Here is a 22,072-nt window from a genome sequence, read left to right as displayed (position 1 = left end):
GGGAAGGTCCCTGCATCAAGCGGGGCCAATAAGTCACTTCCTTGGGAATTTGAATTGAGACTCAGCAAGAGATTCCATCTAAGGCTGAAATTCGAGAACTTGGGTGTTGTTGGTGGCCACATTTCCTGCCCAGTAAAATGAGTGAAAACCAAATGGAAGAAAAGGTGAATAGAATGAAGCATGTGCTTAGAGAGGAACAAGAAGGAGGGAGGCATTTCGCACCCTTGGTTCTAGCTGGAACTCCCAACCCAAACATTCATCAAACATCATGAGTATATGGAGTGAAACATATGGAGGGAGGCTGAACTGCAAGCAAAGCAGAATACAATTCCATATCTGGGTCGTGGTACCTTGGTCTGAACTAATTTTGATTTGCGGCTGGGGATTGGATGTGAGGAAAAGGGGTGGAGCTACTAGGAGAGATGAGCTTTGGGTAAAAAGAGAAGTGGGAGGGAAAGACCCCAGTGGCATGGAGAGAATGTGTAATGGGGGTAGAGACAGGGCTGAGCATGGAAGCTGGGGAAGAAACAGAGCAACTGCAGACCCGGCTCTGTGCCTAGCCGGACCAGGTCCTCTCAAGCCATTCTAACAATAAGGTTCCACCGCAATGTCATGATCGCCCACCTGGCTGCAGCAGGGAGATTCACTGGCCTGTAGAAGCAGTTTACATAAGATTCTTCAGGATGTAAAAAAATGTGCCTGAATTTACCACATATGTTCTTTTCTTAAATTATTATTTTTTGAGGTAAAATATATAAAACATAAAATATACCATTTAAACCATTTTTTTGAGACAAGGTCTGGCTCTATCACCCAGGCTGGAAGGCAGTGGCACAGTCTCGGCTCACTGCAACCTCCCTCTCCCTGGTTCAAGTGATTCTCCTATCTCAGACTCCCAAGTAACTGGGACTACAGGTGTGTGCCACCACACCTGGTTACTTTTTCCTCTGGCACACTCACTAAGTCAACTGGAAGTTTAGTCATCTGTTTCCAGATTCCAATTTTTTTTTTTTTTTTTTTTGGTGAGGGGGAGCTAAAGATAGATCAGGGTAATTTTACAGATTCCAAAATTGTATGGACCCATCTCTCTGCTCTTGTCTCCTGCCCACATCTTTGTCCTTGTGGGCTTGTGCCAGTTGTAGTATTTTATCCCTTCTGCCTATTTAGTGGAGTTTTGGGAACAAAGGCAAATGTATATGTTCAATCCATAGCTTGTGCAGTTTCACCCAATAACAGATCATGGAGGTTATGAGTGATTCCAAAGGCTGGCCTGGTAGGTGTTAACCACTCTCTCATCATCCCCCCATTCTTTGCTATGCATAATTGGTGAATTCCTGACACACAGCTCTTCTAAGGAACTTCAACCCATGTCCACTCCCAATAGACTCACCTGGAACTCCTTCAGGGAGTTGAAATGGAGGTTTAAAAAGGTTCTCTTACAATTTTTAATCTTCCATGAGATTGTTTCTCTAAATGGGCCCAAACTTACAGCATTTTTATGACTTCACATTACATCACATTTTCTCTTTTAGATGTCATGTTTACTTTGATTAGAGGTACTTATTTTGCTATACAGAGTTCTGAGATATTTATGAATAGCCTAGTCCTGAAATATATCCAGGCAGCTGGGGCAAGGCCTGCCAGGAGTAAGCATGGTCTCTGCTCAGGCCCATGTGGCTGGGGAAGGCCACTGCTGCCTTGATCCAATCTGCCATTACATTAATGATGAATTTTGGGAAGATCATGGCTAGACTAGGCCCACAAATCTTGCACATAGCAGTGAATATTAGTTTGGTAACTATTTATTGGGTGACAACAGAGAAACATCCTAACAAAGGGAAACTGTAAAGTAAATATGATCAATCGACTTGATGGAATATTACTGTAAAGAAAGGATTAACATTGGTCCTGGTTCAGAGTACTTGGAGAGAAAAATGACCTTGAAGTATGGTTTCCTTGGACACTATAGAGTTAAGGTAAATGCAAAAGATGATGACTATCTTGTGTACTAGGAAATTGCTGACTGTAGGAATGTTCTCTACTGGAGGCCTGTGAGTTGGCATGTGGCCTTGGGCATGTGTGACCAAAATAGTTTAAAATATTGGCAGGAAACTGAGGTTGAGGCTTCTTTGTGTCAAGGTGACCTGCTTGCACCTTGGCTCTCATTTCTTGCTACCCATACATACCATGCTTGACAGACAAGAAAGCAAATGAAGTTGTACTCTTGGATAGTTGCTGAAATTGTATCCTTTGGTAGCAACCTCCTGCAGAGATGAGGCTGTTGTGCCTAATATAATTCCTGCTTGTATCTTTCTACACAGCTAAGTGAATTTGATGTTAGAGTCAAGTCTATTGTGCCTCACGTGTCTGACTGCCAATAGACCGCCAATTTGACACAGCATTAGAGTAGATCATGGCTGTGCCGATGCAACTATGCAGCTATGAACAATGAGAATTACAAACTGTATAGCAACCTACAGATAGCTGGGTGCATTATGTTGGGCAAAATACTGCATTCCCGTGTGTGTAATAATTACAACCATCAAAACATACATGCATGGGAACAAGTTACTTTATAAAAATGTTAGTAGTTGTGATGTTAGTGTATCAGACCATCTTGACTCCCCTGTCTCCCAGGTCCTGGCCCTAGGATCTGTCCCAGCTGAGGTGGCAACAAACTTTCTGAAAGCACAACTCAGTGGCCTTCACCTCATGCCATTTGTATTAGCCTGGTTTCACACTGCTATAAAGACATACCTGAGACTGGGTAATTTATAAAGAAAAGAGGTTTAATTGACTCAGAGTTCCACAGGGCTGGGGAGGCCTCAGGAAACTTACAATCATAGTGGAAGGGAAGAGGCACGTCTTACATGGCAGCAGGTGAGAGAGAGTGGTGAGTGAAGTGGGAAGACCCCCTTATAAAACCATCAGATCTTGTGAGAAATCACTGACTATCACAAGAACAGCCTGGGGGAACTGCCCCTGTAATGCACTCACCTGCCTCTGGGTCTCTCCCTTAACACGTGAGAATTACAATCTGAGATGAGATTTGGGTGGGGACACAGAGCCAAACCATATCACCATGCCTCATGCCTCCCTGCTTCTGATTGGGCTTTCTTGTTGCCAATGAGACATGAGACACAATGGGACTTGCTCAGTGCCCATATCTGGACAATCCAGAAGTATGGAGATATTAGCCCTCTAAAGGGAGACTCCACCAAAGGGAGACAGGAGTCAGTGAATAACTCTTCTCCTTTCCTACTCGTCCCTCCCTTCCTGGATAAACTGCCATAACACGCAGTAGTTCACACAGTTTTTAGAAGCCTTCCTGTGAGAACCAGCAATCAGTTGCTCCTGACACCAAGCGATGGTCAGTTAGGTAAGATAATCAGTCTAGTAGCATACCACTTCATTTTTGACTCCCCTTCTCTGCCTCCTTTCTCTTTTCTGTCACCCCTGCTTCCCTGGCATTGAATTTTCAAATAAAGTTAAATTTTTTCTTGAGACTTTATTTGATAGAAAACCCAGGATAAGACAAGTCAGAATGATGACAGAATCTGTCCATGGGATAATTTTCTTTATTTTGTTTTTCTGAGATGGAGTCTCACTCTGTCACCCAGGCTGGAGTGCAGTGGTGCAATCTTGGCTCACTGTGACCTCCACGTCTTGGGTTCAAGTGATCCTTCTGCCTCAGACTCCCAAGTAGCTGGGATTACAGGCATGTACCACCACATCTGGCTAATTTTTAAATTTTTAGTAGAGATGGGGTTTCCCAATGTTGGCCAGGCTGGTCTCGAATCGAACTCCTGACCTCAGGTGATCCACCTGCCTCGGCCTCCCAAAGTGCTAGGGGTACAGGCATGAGTCACCATGCCTGGCCAGAATTTTATTTTCAATATTGCTGATAGAGTGTTATTTATGCAATAAACAAACTTAGGGAGAATACTACCTCTTTCCTTCATTTACAGTTTAATTATTTTGTTCCATCAAACAGGCTGGCCATCTGGCAGACTGATCTGTGGACTGACAAGAGGCCTGAAACTCACTAAGTCTGACTATATCTAAAGCTTTAGGACAGATGCCAACTCCTCTTTGCTCTAGGAAAAGCCAGAGCATCCAAGGTGCTGGGTATAAAACAGCTGTTTCTTAGGCTGTGTGTCTCTGGAATAGCTTTAATATTTGATCTTTTCTCTTTTGAAAGTATTTGATCTTTTCCCTTCTGAACTCAAGACCCACAGCAGCCATGGGTCAACTTTTAGCAGACTCAGAGGTATTCAGTGGCAGAAGAATATGAAAACCAAAGTATATAGAAACATACTGTAAATCAATGAACACATTGAATATTTACAATGAATATAGATTATTTTTGTAATCAAAAGAAAACACATGTTATTTTATTTTTATTTTTTTGCTTAAGTTTAGTGGCAAGAAACCATTTTTTTAAAAAGCTGAAGTAGATTGAGGTTCCAAGATGGCCAAACAGGAACAGCTCCGGTCTGCAGTTCCCAGCGAGATCAATGCAGAAGACAAGTGATTTCTGCATTTCCAACTGAGGTACCTGGTTCACCTCACTGGGACTGGTTGGACAGTGGGTGCAGCTGCCCCTGCACCATGGAGGGTGAGCCAAAGCAGCGCAGGGCATTGCCTCACCTGAGAAGTGCAAGGGGCTCCCTATCCTAGCCAAGGGAAGCCATGATAGATTGTACCTGGAAAAATGGGATACTCCCACCCAAATACTGCACTTTTCCCAAGGTCTCAGCAACTGGCAGACAAGTATAATCTCTCCTGTGCCTGGTTTGGCAGGTCCCACGCCCATGGAGCCTTGCTCACTGCCAGCGCAGCAGTCTGAGATTGAACGGCAAGGTGACAACCTGGTTGGGGGAGGGGTGTCTGCCATTGCTGAGGCTTGAGTAGGTAAACAAAGTGGCTGGGAAGCTCGAACTAGGTAGAGCCCAGCTCAGCTCAGCAAGGCCAACTGCCTCTGTAGACTCCACCTCTGTGGGCAGGGCATAGCTGAACAAAAGGCAGCAGATAACTTCTGCAGACTTAAACGTCCCTGTCTGATAGCTCTGAAGAGAGCAGTGGTTCTCCCGGCATGGCGTTTGAGCTCTGAGAACGGACAGACTGCCTCCTCAAGTGGGTCCCTGACCCCTGTGTAGCCTAATTGGAAGACACCTCCCAGTAGAGGCCAACAGACACCTCATATAGGCAGCTGACCCTCTGGGACGAAGCTACCAGGGGAAGGATCAGGCAGCAACATTTGCTGTTCTGCAATATTTGCTGTTCTGCAGCCTCTGCTGGTGATACCCAGGCAAACAGGGTCTGGAGTGGACCTCCAGCAAACTCCAACAGCCCTGCAGCTGAGGGACCTGACTGTTAGAAGGAAAACTAACAAACAGAAAGGAATAGCATCAACATCAACAAAAAAGACATCTACACCAAAACCCAATCTGTAGGTCACCAACATCAAAGACCAAAAGTAGATAAAACCACAAAGATGGGGAGAAACCAGAGCAGAAAAGCTGAAAATTCTAAAAACCAGAGTGCCTCTTCTCCTCCAAATGATCGCAGCTCCTTGCCAGCAACAGAACAGAGCTTGATGGAGAATGATTTTGACAAGTTGACAGAAGTAGGCTTCAGAAGGTCAGTAATAACAAACTTCTCTGAACTAAAGGAGCATGTTCTAACCCATCACAAGAAGATAAAAACCTTGGAAAAAAGGTTATATGAATGGCTAACTAGAATAAACAGTGAAGAGAAGACCTTAAAAGACCTGATGGAGCTGAAAACCATGGCATGAGAACTTCGTGATGCATGCACAAGCTTCAATAGCCAATTCAATCAAGTGGAAGAAACAGTGTCAGTGTTTGAAGATCAAATTAATGAAATAAAGCGAGAAGACAAGTTTAGAAAAAACAGAGTAAAAAGGAACAAAGAAAGCCTCCAAGAAATATGGGACTACGTGAAAAGATCAGATCTACGTTTGATTAGTGTACCTGAAAGTGATGGGGAGAATGGAACCAAGTTGGAAAACACTCCTCAAGATATTATTCAGGAGAACTTCCCTAACCCAGCAAGGCAGGCTAACATTCAAATTCAGGAAATACAGAGAACACCACAAAGGTACTCCTTGAGAATAGCAACCCCAAGACACATAATTATCAGATTCACCAAGGCTGAAATGAAGGAAAAAATGTTAAGGGCAGACAGAGAGAAAGGTTGGGTTACCCACAAAGGGAAGCTCATCAGACTAACAGTGGATCTCTCAGCAGAAACCCTACAAGACAGAAGAGAGTGGGGGCCAATATTCAACATTCTTAAAGAAAAGAATTTTCAACCCAGAATTTCATATCCAGCCAAACTAAGCTTCATAAGTGAAAGAGAAATAAAATCCTTTACAGACAAGCAAATGCTGAGAGATTTTGTCACCACCAGGCCTGCCTTACAAGAGCTCCTGAAGGAAGCACTAAACATGGAAAGGAACGACTGGTACCAGCCACTGCAAAAACATGCCAAATTGTAAAGACCATCGATGCTATGAAGAAACTGCATCAATTAATGGGCAAAATAACCAGCTAACATCATAATGACAGGATCAAATTCACACATAACAATACTAACCTTAAATGTAAATGGGCTAAATGCCCCAATTAAAAGACACAGACTGGCAAATTGGATAAAGAGTCAAGACCCATCAGTGTGCTATATTCAGGAGACTCATCTCACATGCAGAGACACACATAGACTCAAAGTGAAGGGATGGAGGAAGATCTACCAAGCAAACAGAAAGCAAAAAAAAGCAGGGTTTGCAATCCTAGTCTCTAATGAAACAGACTTTAAACCATCAAAGATCAAAAGAGACAAAGAAAGCCATGACATGATGGTAAAGGGATCAATTCAACAAGAAGAGCTAACTATCTAAATATATATGCACCCAATCCTGGAGCACCCAGATTCATAAAGCAAGTCCGTAAAGACCTACAGAGTCTTAGACTCCCACACAATAATAATGGAAGATTTAACCTCCCACTGTCAATATTAGACAGATCAACAAGACAGAAGGTTAACAAGGGTCTCCAGGACTTGAACTCAGCTCTGCACCAAGCAGACCTATTTGACATCTAAGAACTCTCCACCCCAAATCAGCACCACATCACATTTATTCTAAAATTGACCACATAATTGGAAGTAAAGCACCCCTTAGCAAATGTAGAAGAACAGAAATCACAACAAACTGACTCTCAGACCACAGTGCAATCAAATTAGAACTCAGAATTAAGAAACTCACTCAGAACTGTACAACCACATGGAAACTGAACAACCTGCTCTTGAATGACTACTGGGTAAATAACAAAATGAAGGCAGAGATAAAAAACATTGGCAAACCGAATCAAGGAGCACATCAAAAAGCTTATCCACCATGATCAAGTGGGCTTCATCCTTGGGATACAAGACTGGTTCAACATATTCAAATCAATAAATGTAATCTATCACATAAACAGAACCAATGACAAAAACCACATGATTATCTCAATAGATGCAGAAAAGGCCTTCGACAAAATTCAACAGCCCTTCATGCTAAAAGCTCTCAATAAATTCAGTATTGATGGAATGTATCTCAAAATAATAAGAGCTATTTATGACAAACCCACAGCCAATATCATACTGAATGGGCAAAAACTGGAAGCATTCCCTTTGAAAACAGGCACAAGACAAGTATGCCCTCTCTCACCACTTCTATTCAACATAGTGTTGGAAATTCTGGCCAGGGCAATCAGGCAAGAGAAAGAAATAAAGGGTATTCAATTAGGAAAAGAGGAAGTCAAATTGTCCCTGTTTGCAGATGACATGATTGTATATTTAGAAAACACTACTGTCTCAGCCTAAAATTTCCTTAAGCTGATAAGCAACTTCAGCAAAGTCTTAGGATACAAAATCAATGTGCAAAAATCACAAGCATTCCTGTACACCAATAACAGACAAACAGAGGCAAATCATGAGTGAACTCCCATTCACAATTGCTACAAAGAGAATAAAATACCTAGGAATCCAACTTACGAGGAATGTGAAGGACCTCTTCAAGGAGAACTACAAACCACTACTCAATGAAATAAAAGAGGACACAAACAAATGGAAGAACATTCCATGCTCATGGATAGGAAGAATCAATATCATGAAAATGGCCATACTGCCCAAGGTAATTTATAGGTTTAATGCCATCCCCATCAAACTACTAATGACTTTCTTCACAGAATTAGAAAATACTACTTTAAAGTTCATATGGAACCAAAAAAGAGCCTGCATTGCCAAGACAATCATAAGCAAAAAGAAGAAAGCTGGAGGCATCAGGCTACCTGACTTCAAATTACACTACAAGTCTACAGTAACCAAAACAGCACAGTACTGGTACCAAAACAGATATATAGACCAATAGAATGGAAAAGAGGCCTCAGATACGACACCACACATCTACAGCCATCTGATATTTGACAAACCCCACAAAAACAAGCAATGGGGAAAGGATTCCCTATTTAATAAATGGTGGTGGGAAAATTGGCTAGTCATATGTAGAAAGCTGAAACCGGATCCCTTCCTTACACCTTATACAAAAATTAATTCAAGATGGATTAAAGACTTAAATGTTAGACCTAAAACCATAAAAACCCTAGAAGAAAACCTAGGCAATACCATTCAGGACATAGGCATGGGCAAAAACTTCACGACTAAAACACCAAAAGCAATGGCAACAAAAGTCGAAATATACAAATGGGATCCAATTAAACTAAGGAGCTTCTGCATGGCAAAAGAAACTACCATCAGAGTGAACAGGCAACCTCCAGAATAGGAGAAAATTTTGGCAATCCACCCATCTGACAAAGGGCTAATATCTAGAATCTGCGAAGAACTTAAACAAATTTACAAGAAAACAAACAAACAACTCCATCAAAAAGTGGGCAAAGGGTATGAACAGACAGTTCTCAAAAGAAGATATTTATGTAGCCAACAGACACATGAAAAAAATGCTCCTCATCACTGGTCATCAGAGAAATGCAAATCAAAACCACAACGAGATACCATCTCATGCCAGTTAGAATGGCAATCATTAAAAAGTCAAGAAACAACAGATGCTGGAGAGGATGTGGAGAAATAGGAATGCTTTTACACTGTTGATGGGAGTGTAAATTAGTTCAACCATTGTGGAAGACAGTGTGGGGATTCCTCAAGGATCTAGAACTAGAAATACCATTTGACCCAGCCATCCCATTACTGGGTATATTCCCAAAGAATTATAAATCATGCCACTATAAAGACACATGCACATGTATGTTTATTGCAGCACTATTCACAATAGCAAAGACTTGGAACCAACCCAAATGTCCATCAATGATAGATTGGACTATGAAAATGTGGCACATATACACCATGGAATACTATGCAGCCACAAAAAAGGATGAGTTCGTGTCCTTTGTGGGGACATGGATGCAGCTGGAAACCATCATTCTGCGCAAACTATCACAAGGACAGAAAACCAAGCACCGCATGTTGTCACTCATAGATGGGAATTGAACAATGAGATCACTTGGACACAGGGCGGGGAACATCACACACTGAGGCCTGTCAGGGGGTGGGGTGCTGGGGGAGGGATAGCATTAGGAGAAATACCTAACGTAAATGATGAGTCGATGGATGCAGCAAACCAACATGACACATGTAACCTATGTAACAAATCTGCATGTTGTGCACATGTACCCTAGAACTTAAAGTATTTAAAAAAAAAAAAAAAGCTAAAGTAAAAAAAACTATGTATAAACGAGTCTTACCAGGTCCCAGTTCCCAGTGGCCCAGTGACAGCAGAGGTGCTCATTGCAAGACATGGTGGATGTGGGTCTTTTTGTCCAGTCACAGAGGCCTCCCGGACAGAACACTTCTCTCTCCTGAACTCCGCCTCCACAGGACCTGGAGCACTGATACACAGCAGTGACAAGATTAGGTAAAAGTCAGGTGGAGACACGTTTAATGATAAGTGAAGAACTTCGTATTGTCATTTTGTTGTGTACAGTGTTATTAGGAATATTGGTATCTGTATGGGAATTTATAGCATTCCTGCAAGTTCCTTACAATGACCACTCACTATTTTTCTTTTAAATGGGGAAACAAGAATTAAAGAGAGGCAGAAATATTGATGAAGCAAATCCTGAAGACATAAGGAGGAGAAAAGTCAGAAGATGCCAACTAGTCTAATGTTAAACAATATGTCAAAAGGAAGGAATTTTTTTTAAAAAAACCTAAATGAGTGGTCACTCCAGAATGGATATTATTTTATCTGCATTTTGTCTTCTGAAAAAAGTTTTTTAGAAACAAAAATGTAAAATTTAGGTTTTTTATAATGATTATCTCTGACAGCCCAAAAGGGGGGCACACATTTGCAATACAATTTTGTTTGCCTCCTATTAAAATGAGATTTAGTCTTCCTTTTCCACTGCATAAAGTTTTAGAATTAAATTTGTCCATAGTAGGAGTAATAAAATGGATGGATTCACTCAGGACTTAGATGCATTGACTGTAATACTCAAAAAATAAATTCAAGATGACAAGTTAGATTTCTAAAAGTGTAGAATTCTGAAACATGTCAGGTTTTTGCTTACTAGAATAATTCTATAAGATACATTATCTCATGTGCATGAGTTTTTTTAGGAGGAAATAAAATAATTTGCCAAGAATATTTGAAAAGTTCTTTGAGTATTTTGAAAAGCACTTCGAAAAATCTTAGTTTTAGCATGGTTACAACAATAACAACAAGATAATTATGGCTGTCTTGCAAACATCATGTCCATCACATCAGGTAGTATGTGTGTGGTAGTATCATAGAAAACAGGGAAATTATATGCAATTAATCTTTTCTGCTCAATAAAAGAACTAATGTAGCACCTTTACAATATTCCAGCTTTGAGAATCAACATCAACTTTTTCCCACTTATTCAATCTGTTTTTAACCCCATCTGAGGAGACAGGGAGAGGAATTCCACATCTGGGGTTCTTGTGCATACCTACCTATGTGCACATAGATTCAGCACCACCTGGCCAAGTAATTTCCAGGAAAAGGGGGTCAAAAAAGTGGTTCTCAAATGTTCCTCAGACCAGCAACTTCAGCATCTTCTGAGTGTTTGTTAGAAATGCAAAATTTCAGGCCCCACCTCAGATCCCCTGAATTGGCCATTCTGGGGGTAGGACCCATCCATCTGTGCATTGACAAGCCCTCCAGGTTGTCCTGAAGCATGATAAAGCTTGACTACCACTGGTGTAGAGATGGTCCCATAGCTAAAATGCATCTGCCATGGAGGGTAGTCGGGGCGGGCCGATATGCTTGCCAGATGGGTTCGTAACATTCCCAGGATGGCAATCAGCACCACGGGCAGGGAAAGTACCTAAAGATGCCCAATTCCTTAACAGCAGCTCCGGGTACTCAACTGACTTTTACATTTTCTATCTCTACTGCTGCTTAAGAGGGAACTCTACCACCTTTGTGGTTTGCTCAAAACAGGGCAGTTTAGAAAGAAGGGTAAGAGAAGGGCTTCAGGGAACAGGCTCCTGATGGGGATCCTAGAAGCTACTGAGGAAACAAAAGGATAGATCTTTTTCATAACCAGAAAGATTTGATTGCTAATCTTTGATCGCTCATCTTTGATCGCCTGCAAATGCCATTTCTCTGACAGGGCAATCTAAGCTTGTCTCTGAATTCCTGGATTCTGGAAGCTGCTGCCTGAACAGGTCCAGGCCAGGCTCAGTACCTATGGAGAGTTTGGAGGTCTGGGTTCAGAGCCTGGGAGTAGCAGACACTTCATGTACTCCAGAAGTAGGCAGGGGAAGGAGGATGAAGAGGGGACAGTGGTGGCTGCTGCCCCAGAAAACTCTAGGTAGTGGCCCAGAGCCTCAGGAATCAGTGTGGATGCTTGGCTGGTGGGTGGTAAGTAAGCTGGGACTCAGTCCTCCATAGGCTTTGACACTAACTCTGTAGCCTCAGGTTGGGATTCTTTGCCTTCCCTTCACTGGCACATGGTAAGTGCCCTGCAAAGTAGTTATTGATTCATTCTTTCTCCTTAGTTCACTTTTTGTTCAATGCCCATTGGGCTAAGTTCCACAGCATAGCAGGATCAAAGATGGGCAATCAAAGATGAGCAATCAAATCTTTCTTGTTGCGAATGCCTTATGTTTGAACTAAAACTCCATGTATTTTCTCATTGTGTGTCTCAGGTAGGTTTCTCAACCTAAGTCTCAATTTCTTCCCCTATAAAATAGGATTAAAAATGCCTACCATCCAGGTCATGGAGAGAATTAAACCAAGTATCGCAGACAAACTGCCTAGCTCCTGGACGCACTCAAAATATGCGGCCTTCCTTTTTTTATTTTTATTTTTTGGTCTTCTTTCTATCATTTGTGGATGTAGTTGGGAGTATGTTTTAGCTGTTGAGATATTTAAACATTTGCCTGTTGAAAAATGAGATCATCACACTTCACCAAAGAACTTCACCAAAGTAACCTTGTTTTCATGTGTCAAAGTAAAACTAAGACCCAGCAGAGCCAGGGCCCTCATAAAGAGCGCGCACACACACACACACACACACTCACCATTTGTAAAATGATCTGAGAGATAGAAGAGATGAAACTCTAATATTATACTGTGTGGAAAAGATAGGGCTGTTTCTCCCAGCCTGACTGCAGAAGTGTCAGAGAGGCATGTTAGGCTCTGTCTGCAAATGGCTCTCATCAGACTCGTCCTTGTTCAAATAATCCCATTGTATTCATTTCCCCAGCAGGAACACCAATTCCCCGGTATATCCATTGGGAGACCAGACTGCAACATAACACTGAACTGTTGTGATTAAAACCATAACACATTGTCTTTTCCATGGAATTTTTTCACCTCCTGAAAGTGTTAGACCCATTCGGCTTCCCAGATACAGGGTGGGGGCCACTGAACAGAGGCCAGTCATTGGCAGGACGCAGGTGTGGTCTTCCCTGATTTCTACATTTATGCAGTAACACCGAGATTCATGGCTTGCCAGCTTGTGTGAAGACATCGCTCCCTTTCTGGGCGCCATACCTGGCTCCAAGGCTCCACCTGCCACACCTCACAGGGCTCGGGGTTACAGCTCATGCTCAGTGGGGGAGGAATGCCGGCCAGGAACTGGCAGTGAAATGGCCTCAGGTTCCGGTGGTCCCGGCTGTCCACGCACTGAATCTCGCGTATCTTGAAGCCCCCACTGCAGTTTCTGGAGCACTGTATGGAAAGCAAAAGCAAAGGCGATCTCTGAGTCATTGGCATCAGGCCTCCCTTCCTTCCCCTCAGCTGTGGAGGTGCCAGGCATCCAGTCATAAAGAGAGGTTAGGTCTAGTTCTGGTGAACCCTGCTTTCCCTCCTACACCACAGAGCAGGAGGCACCCTAGCAGCTCCTGATATCGGGAAACACATGCTTGGCCCAAACTCTGTTGAGGGCCAACAGAGGTGGGTGAGAATTCCAGTTCTGCCACTCACTAGTCATGAGTCCCTGGGCCTGTCACTGAAGTACGCTGAGCCTCAGGTGTCCCATCTCTAAACTGGGATCATAACTGCTACCTCACAGCTGTGGGGAGATTATAGACCCTGGGGCTGGAGTGCCTGCTGGCACAGCATCTGCCCCAGTGGGTGGCCGTTCCCTCTGGAAGTCAGTATTTACTGGAGGCAGAGGGCCTGCCTATCCCTTCCCAGGAGTAGGCATTGCTGCTAAGCCTTCTCCATCTCTCCTTCAGAATGCTGGTTTTCTCTATGATGCCGGACGCAGAATACGATAGTATGTCTCTCTCATGAAGGGTCTTGAGTAGGGAAATAAACTGCATAACTACTCAGTGGTTTGACTCATGGGTGTGAGCAAAGGCTGTCCTTGCCCCCACCCTCACCATTCCTCCTGCAGCGCCATCACCTGCAGCCATCACTGAGAGTCTTCTCAGCACTTGCCCCCGATAGCCACCACACAGGCCCTACTCACTCCCCTCCTCTCTGACCCCACCCGCTGTGCAGCAGCCCAGGTTTCTCAGCAGGCTGCTGACTTCCCTTGGACGGTGATAAACACTGATGGGCCCGGGTCACCTACAACCAAGTTTACCCAGCCTGTTCCAGAGTGCTGCTTTTGTTGACTCTCTGACCACTTGGATTTTGGCAGTTCCCCACTCCCCCACCTATAAAGATTTTATCTGATCATAACCTGAGCGTCTGGGACTTGCTCTCTGGTCTGTTTAGAACTCTAGTGCTTGCCATAGCCTTTCTGCTTATCTTCGCTCTGCAGCCTGGTGTCTCATGGCCAGACCTGGCCTGATGGGTCTTGTCACTGCCCACACTGAGGTGGGGAACTGAGGTAGGTGGGATGGAGGCTAACATCTGTGCTCGTCAGCCCAGGTTCTCCCCCAGGGTCTCCTCGGGTTAATACAATGTCCTTGGGGTTCCCATGTCCTGAATATTCCTTCCTCTATTCTCTGCATTACCCACTACTGTTCTTTTTTTTAATGCCTCAGTTTCAATGGCACCTCTTCTGAGAGGTCCTCCTGGAATACCTGATCTAAAGGAGGTGATTTCTCTTGTAATTTGTCTCAGCTCCTCTTCTGTTTTCATCCCATAAAGCTAAACTGCAGAGCAACTTTTATTGATTTTGTCCATCCTTTCTACTATCCAACACTGCCATGAAAGCAGAGCCTGCCCTGCCCTGTTCTGCATCGCACCATGGGTCCCTAGCACAGGGACAGGCAGTGTAGATGGCCATTATGAAGCTGTTGAATCAACATTGAATTATGAGAAAATGCCAGCTGGGAGGGCTCCCAATGGGCTAAAGAGATCTCTGGTAATTACAGGATAAATAATGTGTTTCTTTATCCTCTGAATCCTTCCATCAATGATCTCATTGGCAGTCTTGGCCAAGGAAACAAGTCACCAAGAAAGGGTGCCCCTTGCTGTAAGGTGTATTTTCATCTGGCTCTTCTCTCTGAAGGGTAAAAGATCACACTGTCTTTCTGGCTATGGTGGAATAGCCATGATTCTAGGGCTGTGGTTAAGGAAAGAAAATTCCTCAAGACTTTTCAGTAGACATAGACCCCAAAACACTGCTCTGATTGGCAGATTTCACCAAGTCACCTGACTTCGAACATCGGTCTGTAGCTTGGAAACACATGGGCCCATGTGACGAGGGGGCAGATTGATGCTCTGATACTTCCATAAATCAAGTGTGTTTAGGTTATCAGAAATAAGCAATACTTGCTAACAGCTTCCCAAAAGTACAAATGGAAAACTTTATTTTCCTGCCACACAATAAACACACAAAGAAAAACAGTAACAGCAAACTTAAAATTCACCACAGAACAAATGAGAGAGCATGCTAATAGCTTCCACTCAAAGCAACTATTTGTCTGACAAAATAAATTTCCAGGAAATAGCACATAGTTAAAACAAGAGTACTTTTTATTAGGAAAAGGGGATTTAAAAGACATAAGCATAAAATGAGACCTTACTTTTTTATTTTCCATTCCTTGGTATAATCTGTTATTCCTAAACTTATTTTTCAAATTAGCATTACTCTTTTGTCAAGAACATGTTCACATTCAGTGGGAAATAAAATTTATTAATATGCTGAAGTCAGTAATAAGGGAAGACACTCACTAAATCTATGATTATTCCATTCCATTTTCAAAAGAGCCTCTGATTCTCTTAGCAAGAGGGAAGTGACAGCATATTAAGTCACTCCAGTCCTAATGCTCTTTTGTTTTTGTGTGCTGAATGACAATTGTGATATTCATTTTCTTATTGCCTGAGACGAAGGCCGTTTGTATTCCTGTTTTCCTAATGTAAAGCCTGTGAACTAGACTGAGGACAAGGGGCAGGCTAATGAGAACAGAAAGACTGGCGAATGCCCTGTTGAAACCAAACAGGTCTGATAGAATCCAGTTACCACATCACTATATCAGTTTGTTTAACTCCTGTGATTTGCAAAGCAAACTGATTTAGAATGAAAAATACCCTTAGCTTACTGGGGCCACTGGCAGAGGTAAAATGAAATCAAAACCTTTTCTTTATTGTGCTATTTTTGATTTATGAAGTCTTCCTAATACACTTCCCAGGTTGGACTCCTACAGAGTGTTTAGAGAAGTATAGCCCAACTAGCAAACATAGGATTGGGGGACTAACAGATCAAATCCATCTATGACCCTGGCATCAAGTGGCTATGTGACTGCAGATTAATCACTGTACTTCTCTAAGCCTCCATTTCTTCATTGGTATTCAAAAGAGGATAAACTAGATGATTAAACTATCACAGCACTCTAGAGTGTCATAAATGTATGAGGTCACTGAGTTTGTGCTCTCTTTTGATTTCAGAATACTTTCTTCCTCTCAAAGTTATACATCAAATACTAAATTGGGATATGGAAAGAATTCCTTTCTGACCTTTTCCTTATGCTAAACACATTCATAAGACCCTTAAAATAATTTGAAGATCAGATAGTTGTAGGTGTGCGGTCTTATTTCTGGGTTCTCTATTCTGATCCATTGGTCCATGTGTCTGTTTTTTTACCAGTACCATGCTGTTTTGGTTACTGTAGCCCTGTAGTATACTTTGAAGTCTCTTAGCCTGATGCCTCCAGCTTTGTTCTTAAGCAATTACAATATAAGCAAAAATTGACAAATGGGATCTATTAAACTAAAGAGCTTCTGTACAGCAAAAGAAATTATCAACAGAGTAAACACACAACCTACAGAATGGGAGAAAACTTTTGCAAACTATGCATCTGACAAAGCTCTAATATCCAACATCTCTAAGGCACTTAAATTTATACCCAAAAGCAAAAAAACCCCAAAAACAAGCAACCACATAAAAAAGTGGGCAAAGGACATGAACAGACACTTTTCAAAAAAAGATATACATGAGGTCAACAGTAATATGAAAAATAGCTCAACATCACTGATCATTAGAGAAATGCAAATCAAAACCATGATGAAATACCATTTCATACCTGTCAAAGTGGCTATTATTAAAAAGTAAAAAAATAACAGATGCTGATGAGGCTGTGGAGAAAAAGGAATGCTTATACACTGTTGGTAATAGAGTATATTAGTTCAGCCATTGTGAAAGACGGTGTTGGTGATTCCTCAAGACCTAAAGACAGAAATACTATTTGACCCAGCAATTCCATTACTGGGTATATACCCAAAGAAATATACATTATTCTGGTATAAAGACACAAGTACATATATATTCACTGTGGCACTATCCACAACAGCAGAGACATGGAATCAACCTAAATGCCCATCAATGATAAACTGGTTAAAGAAAATGTGGTAATACACACAATGGAATACTACAAAGCCATAAAAAAGAATGAGATCAGGTCCTTTGCAGGAACATGGATAGAGCTAGAGGCCATTATCCTTAGCAAACTAACACAGGAACAGAAAACCAAATACCACGTGTTCTCACTTATAAGTGGGAGCTAAATGATGAGAACACATGGACACATGGAGAGGAACAACACACACTGGGGACTAATGGAGGGTGGAATGTGGGAGGAGGGAGAGGATCAGAAAAAATAACTAATGGGCACTAGGCTTAATACCTGGGTGATGAAATAATCTGTACAAGAAACCCCCATGACACAAGTTTACCTATGCAGCAAACCTGCACTTGTACCCCAAATTTAAAATAAAAGTTAAAAAAAAATTATTCCAAAAATTCTAAGCGGAACAGCTCTAAATTCATGGATCTGCCTGTCCCTCTCCCCATCCCACTTTCCCCTCATTGAGCACTTACTATGTTCCAAGCTCTGTACCTCTACCCTAAGTGGTTTGCAATCTAGCTGGGGCAGGGGAAGTCATATAAGTGAATAGAAGAAATAAAGATTACAAGCCATAGTTATCTACAATCTAGTGAGGACACACGGGAGGACACAGTCAACTTCACCTGAAGAAGTCAAGAAAAGCTTAAATAAATGAGTCAAAGCTTGAGCTGAATCTTAATGAGTAAATGCTCACGTGACTGGCAAAATAGTGTGGGGGACATTTGAAGTGGAGGCAATGGCATGCACAGAGGCTGTGAACCTGCATGGCTTGACTGGGAACAGTAAGTTGGTCAGAATGCTAAGGGGGTAGGGGTAGACAGAGAAGATGGGCAGAGGCCATCATGGAGAGCCTTGTGGTCTGGACATTGGTGATCTTCGGGTCATTTCTTATATGTTCCTAAAGGCTTCCATTTAATTGGCACTTGTCTGACCATTTCTTCTTGAGAACCTCTTAATCTGAAATGCTCAGGGATGTCAAGAGAGGGTGATGGTTTAGACACAGAAAAAAATTGTATCAAGAGGAAAACTGTTGGGAACAAGCCCCCCAAAATCTGGCCATAAACTGGCCCCAAGACTGGCCATAAACAAAATCTCTGCAGCACTGCGACATGTTCATGATGGCCATGACGCCCATGCTGGAAGGTTGTGGGTTTACGGGAATGAGGGCAAGGAACACTTGGCCTGCCCAGGGCAGAAAACCGCTTAAAGGCATTCTTAAGCCACAAACAATACCATGAACGATTTGTGCCTTAAGGACATGCTCCTGCTGCAGTTAACTAGCCCAACCTATTCCTTTAATTCGGCCCATTCCTTCATTTCCCATAAGGGATACTTTTAGTTTATTTAATATGTATAGAAACAATGCTAATGACTAGCTTGCTGTTAATAAATATGTGGGTAAATCTCTGTTCGGGGTTCTCAGCTCTGAAGGCTGTGAGACCCCTGATTTCCCACTTACACCTCTAGATTTCTATGTGTGTGTCTTTAATTCCTCTAGCGTCGCTGGATTAGGGTCTTCCCAACTGAGCTGGTCTCGGCAGAAAATAAATGCAGGGATACTCAGTGTATGATCCACCTTTCTGCTACTCAATTTTTGCCTTCATAGGATAGAAACTCTCCTATAACATACAATCCTAGGTTTTGACTTTTGCACACTGGACTTTAGTAAATGTTTCTGGGAACATGCTGTGTATGAAAGTATGGTTTGTCTGTATTTAGCAAAACAAAGGCTATTCCCCCATTTTATTCATTTGTAAAAATTCAGGTCCATAAAATGCAGCACTGCCACAGACAATCTGTAAAATTCAATAAACATGGAGATAAGAACTAGAATAAGACAGAAGGACTAGTTACAAATACATGAAATCCAAGGCCATAAGGAATGGCTGTCACTTCCTGTTACTTTCCAGCAAATAACTTAGATGATAAAGTTACTGCTAAAATAAAATGGCAACGTTGCCTATGTGGGAAGACAGATTATTACAAACAAAAGGTAAAAATCTTTCTGATTCATTTCAGAAATAAATCAAGATCTGCTAGACTCAACTATGAAAAGGGCAATGTTCATTCTAACAGAAGTAATAAAGGGGTTGTCAAATCAGCAGTTCTCAAAACTTCAGAAGAAGCAGACAAAATGTCAGTGAGGAAGTGTGTGGAGCTGCTCATGATGCATGGTTTTGCTGTCAAACCCAGCTGAGGATTTTTCAAGCTCATTTTTATCTCTTACTACATTTCTGCCATCAGAAGAATCACTTTTTCTCCCATATGAATTTTTTTTTAAAAAATGGGGTCTCACTCTGTTGCCCAGCCTGGAGTGCAGTGGCAGAATCTTGGCTCACTGCAACCTTTGCTTCTTGGGCTCAAGTGATCCACCCACCTCAGCCTCCTGAGTAGCTGGGACTACAGGCATGCGCTCTACCAAGCCGGGCTAATTTTTTGTATTTTCAGTGGAGATGGGGTTTTGCCATATTGCCCAGGCTGGTCTTGAACTGCTGAGGTCAAGGGATCACCTGCCTTGGCCTCCCAAAGTGCTGAGATTACAGGCATGAGCCACTGCGCCCAGCCTCCCGCATACAAATTTTAACATTCTGAAACTGGCATGTGTCCTACAACTGATGTACATATTAATTGTGTAGTGTCTCATTTTTTTCTGAAAAGCTGTATAGTTAAAATGACATAATCCTCCAGGTGACGGTTTCTTAGAATTGAGACTATTTAATATTAGTTTTGTGATCAAGTATATATTGGTGATTTAAATACTCTAAGCCCTAGTTTCCTTAGTGGGAATTATAAAGTCCTGTATTATGGTAAAAATAAAATTATTTATCCAAAGCTTCCATGCAATGTCAGGCACGTGGCAGCACTAGCACCCACGGTAGGTCAAATCCTCCAGAGTTCAGGAACACGTTGAGCACCCTGACTGTGTAGTACTGGGGAGTGAACACTTTCTCAAGTCAGTTTCTCCATTGGCAGGGCTTACTTCACTAACCTGTCCACAGGCCTCCTGCCCCAAGTCCAGGAAGCAGAGATTCGTAAATGTCCAATAGCCAGCCCTAACCTTTACCCAGAGCTCGATGTTTGTCCAGGGCCTTATTTCAATGGTCTTTTATCATGTACAGAGTTCATTGCATAAATTTTCTCTTTTGATCCTTACAACAATTCTACAAAGTAAGTAGAGGCAATATCATCCACTTCATTTCAGGAGTGAGAAAACTATAGCTCCTAAGTAGTTAGACGAATGGCCAGTGTCACGTGCTGATTAGCGACAGAGTAGGGTTATCATCCCAGATACGTCTGATTCCAAGTCAAGCCCCTCTGGGATTCAATAGTGCAGAATTGCATTTTTACAAGACTGCCTCTGGGACAAACCTGAGGATGACAAACTTGATTTTGTTTCAGACAGATTAATGCATGAAGAGGAAGCAAGCCACTGCGATAAACTACTTCCAGACACTGGAAAGGTAGAGATCTGAATGTCTCGGTCCTCTGCCATGTTGTAAGGAACAGGGCTGTGGTTTGGTGAAGGAAAGGCCGAGGTAGGCTGTTTTCATCCTGTGTGACTCAGCAAGTTTAGAGTGCAGGTGTGTAACTCCACTTGTTATTACAGCCATGTAGCCTTCACATGGGAAGGCCATCACTTGGCTCTAAGCCACTGTTGTCTGTAAAAGGTATAACTGCCCTGTTTGACACTGTGCAGTCACGCTGGCACCAAGAGAAAGAGAGAGAGCCAAAGCTGTCCATCTGCAAAGATGGACAGAGGGGAGCCAGGACACAGCTTGACTCGCTCATGCCCAGAGAGAAAGAAAGAGTTAAGCTGCTGACCCTGAAAGCAAGGGAGAGTCAGCCATGCAGCTGTACGTGGGAGCCAGACTAAGCAGCCGAGACGGCGCGGGCAGTGTGAGAAAGCTGCTGATGAGAGTTGGTGCTGAATAAAATAATCTTTCACCAGCCTACGGCCCCTGAGTGTTCTTTCTGCTCATCCACCCACTCCCTTCGGACTGCAACATGACCTTTGCTATAGTCATAAACCTGACATATATATATGAGAAAATGTTCACAGCAGTTCTATCAGGCTTCATCAAGAAGTATGGTATTAGAGAAATAAGCCACTAAAACAACTGCAATCCAGACCACAATCACAGTGGTAAAAGTTCTTGGTGAGTAACCTGGATGCCTCAGGTATGATGCCTGTGGGTTCAGGTGAGGCTGCAACATACCCTGTCATCCTATGAGAATTAAAGTGTTTCTGGATCTGGAGGAGAGATTGCTGGAATAATGCAGAAAATTCCAGTTAAAATTAGAATTTTTCGTTCTGAGAAAGTATCTGTGAAAAGGCAAATGATTAATTTGGCAGAATCTAAACTCTCTCGATATTTAAAGGCAAACCCAGGGATCCTCTTTCCTGCTCTAGATTTTGGAGGTCTGTCACAAAGACAGCATAAAAGGCCTATCAGAGTTAATGAAGCTGAGAGGGAAGGCCTTCAAATCTTTCCTAGCACATGATGTGGACTTCAGACATCCATATGAAAAAGGGGTCTCCAGTTACTTGAGGCTGAGGCAGGAGTATTGTTTAAGCACAGGAGGTTGAGACTGGAGTGAGCTGTGACTGGGCCACTGCACTCCAGTTTGGGTGACAAAGTGAGACTTCACCTCAAAGAAAATATTAATTAGAAAAAGGGGTCACAATAATCAAGATTTGAGATAAAATTTAAGTTAATAT

The 22,072-nt window shown here is 42.4% G+C and overlaps 1 protein-coding gene across 1 annotated transcript in view; it reads right to left on the bottom strand.

The window, feature by feature from the left end:
- The window catches only part of ADAMTS12 (ADAM metallopeptidase with thrombospondin type 1 motif 12), a 372,068-nt gene that overhangs the window by 10,455 nt on the left and 339,541 nt on the right, over positions 1-22,072 (bottom strand). Inside the window, exons 21-22 of the mRNA XM_007961310.3 lie at positions 13,103-13,279; positions 9,822-9,965 (exon numbers count right to left, since the gene is read on the bottom strand). Of these exons, the coding sequence (XP_007959501.3) occupies positions 9,822-9,965; positions 13,103-13,279 (321 nt within the window). The remainder of the gene's footprint in view (positions 1-9,821; positions 9,966-13,102; positions 13,280-22,072) is intronic.

The sequence above is a fragment of the Chlorocebus sabaeus genome, chromosome 4 (genome assembly GCF_047675955.1).
Source record: "Chlorocebus sabaeus isolate Y175 chromosome 4, mChlSab1.0.hap1, whole genome shotgun sequence".
In the NCBI taxonomy this organism is placed as follows: Eukaryota; Metazoa; Chordata; class Mammalia; order Primates; family Cercopithecidae; genus Chlorocebus; species Chlorocebus sabaeus.
Note: the sequence above shows the minus strand (reverse complement) of the source record. Positions and strands in the feature narration are given on the sequence as shown.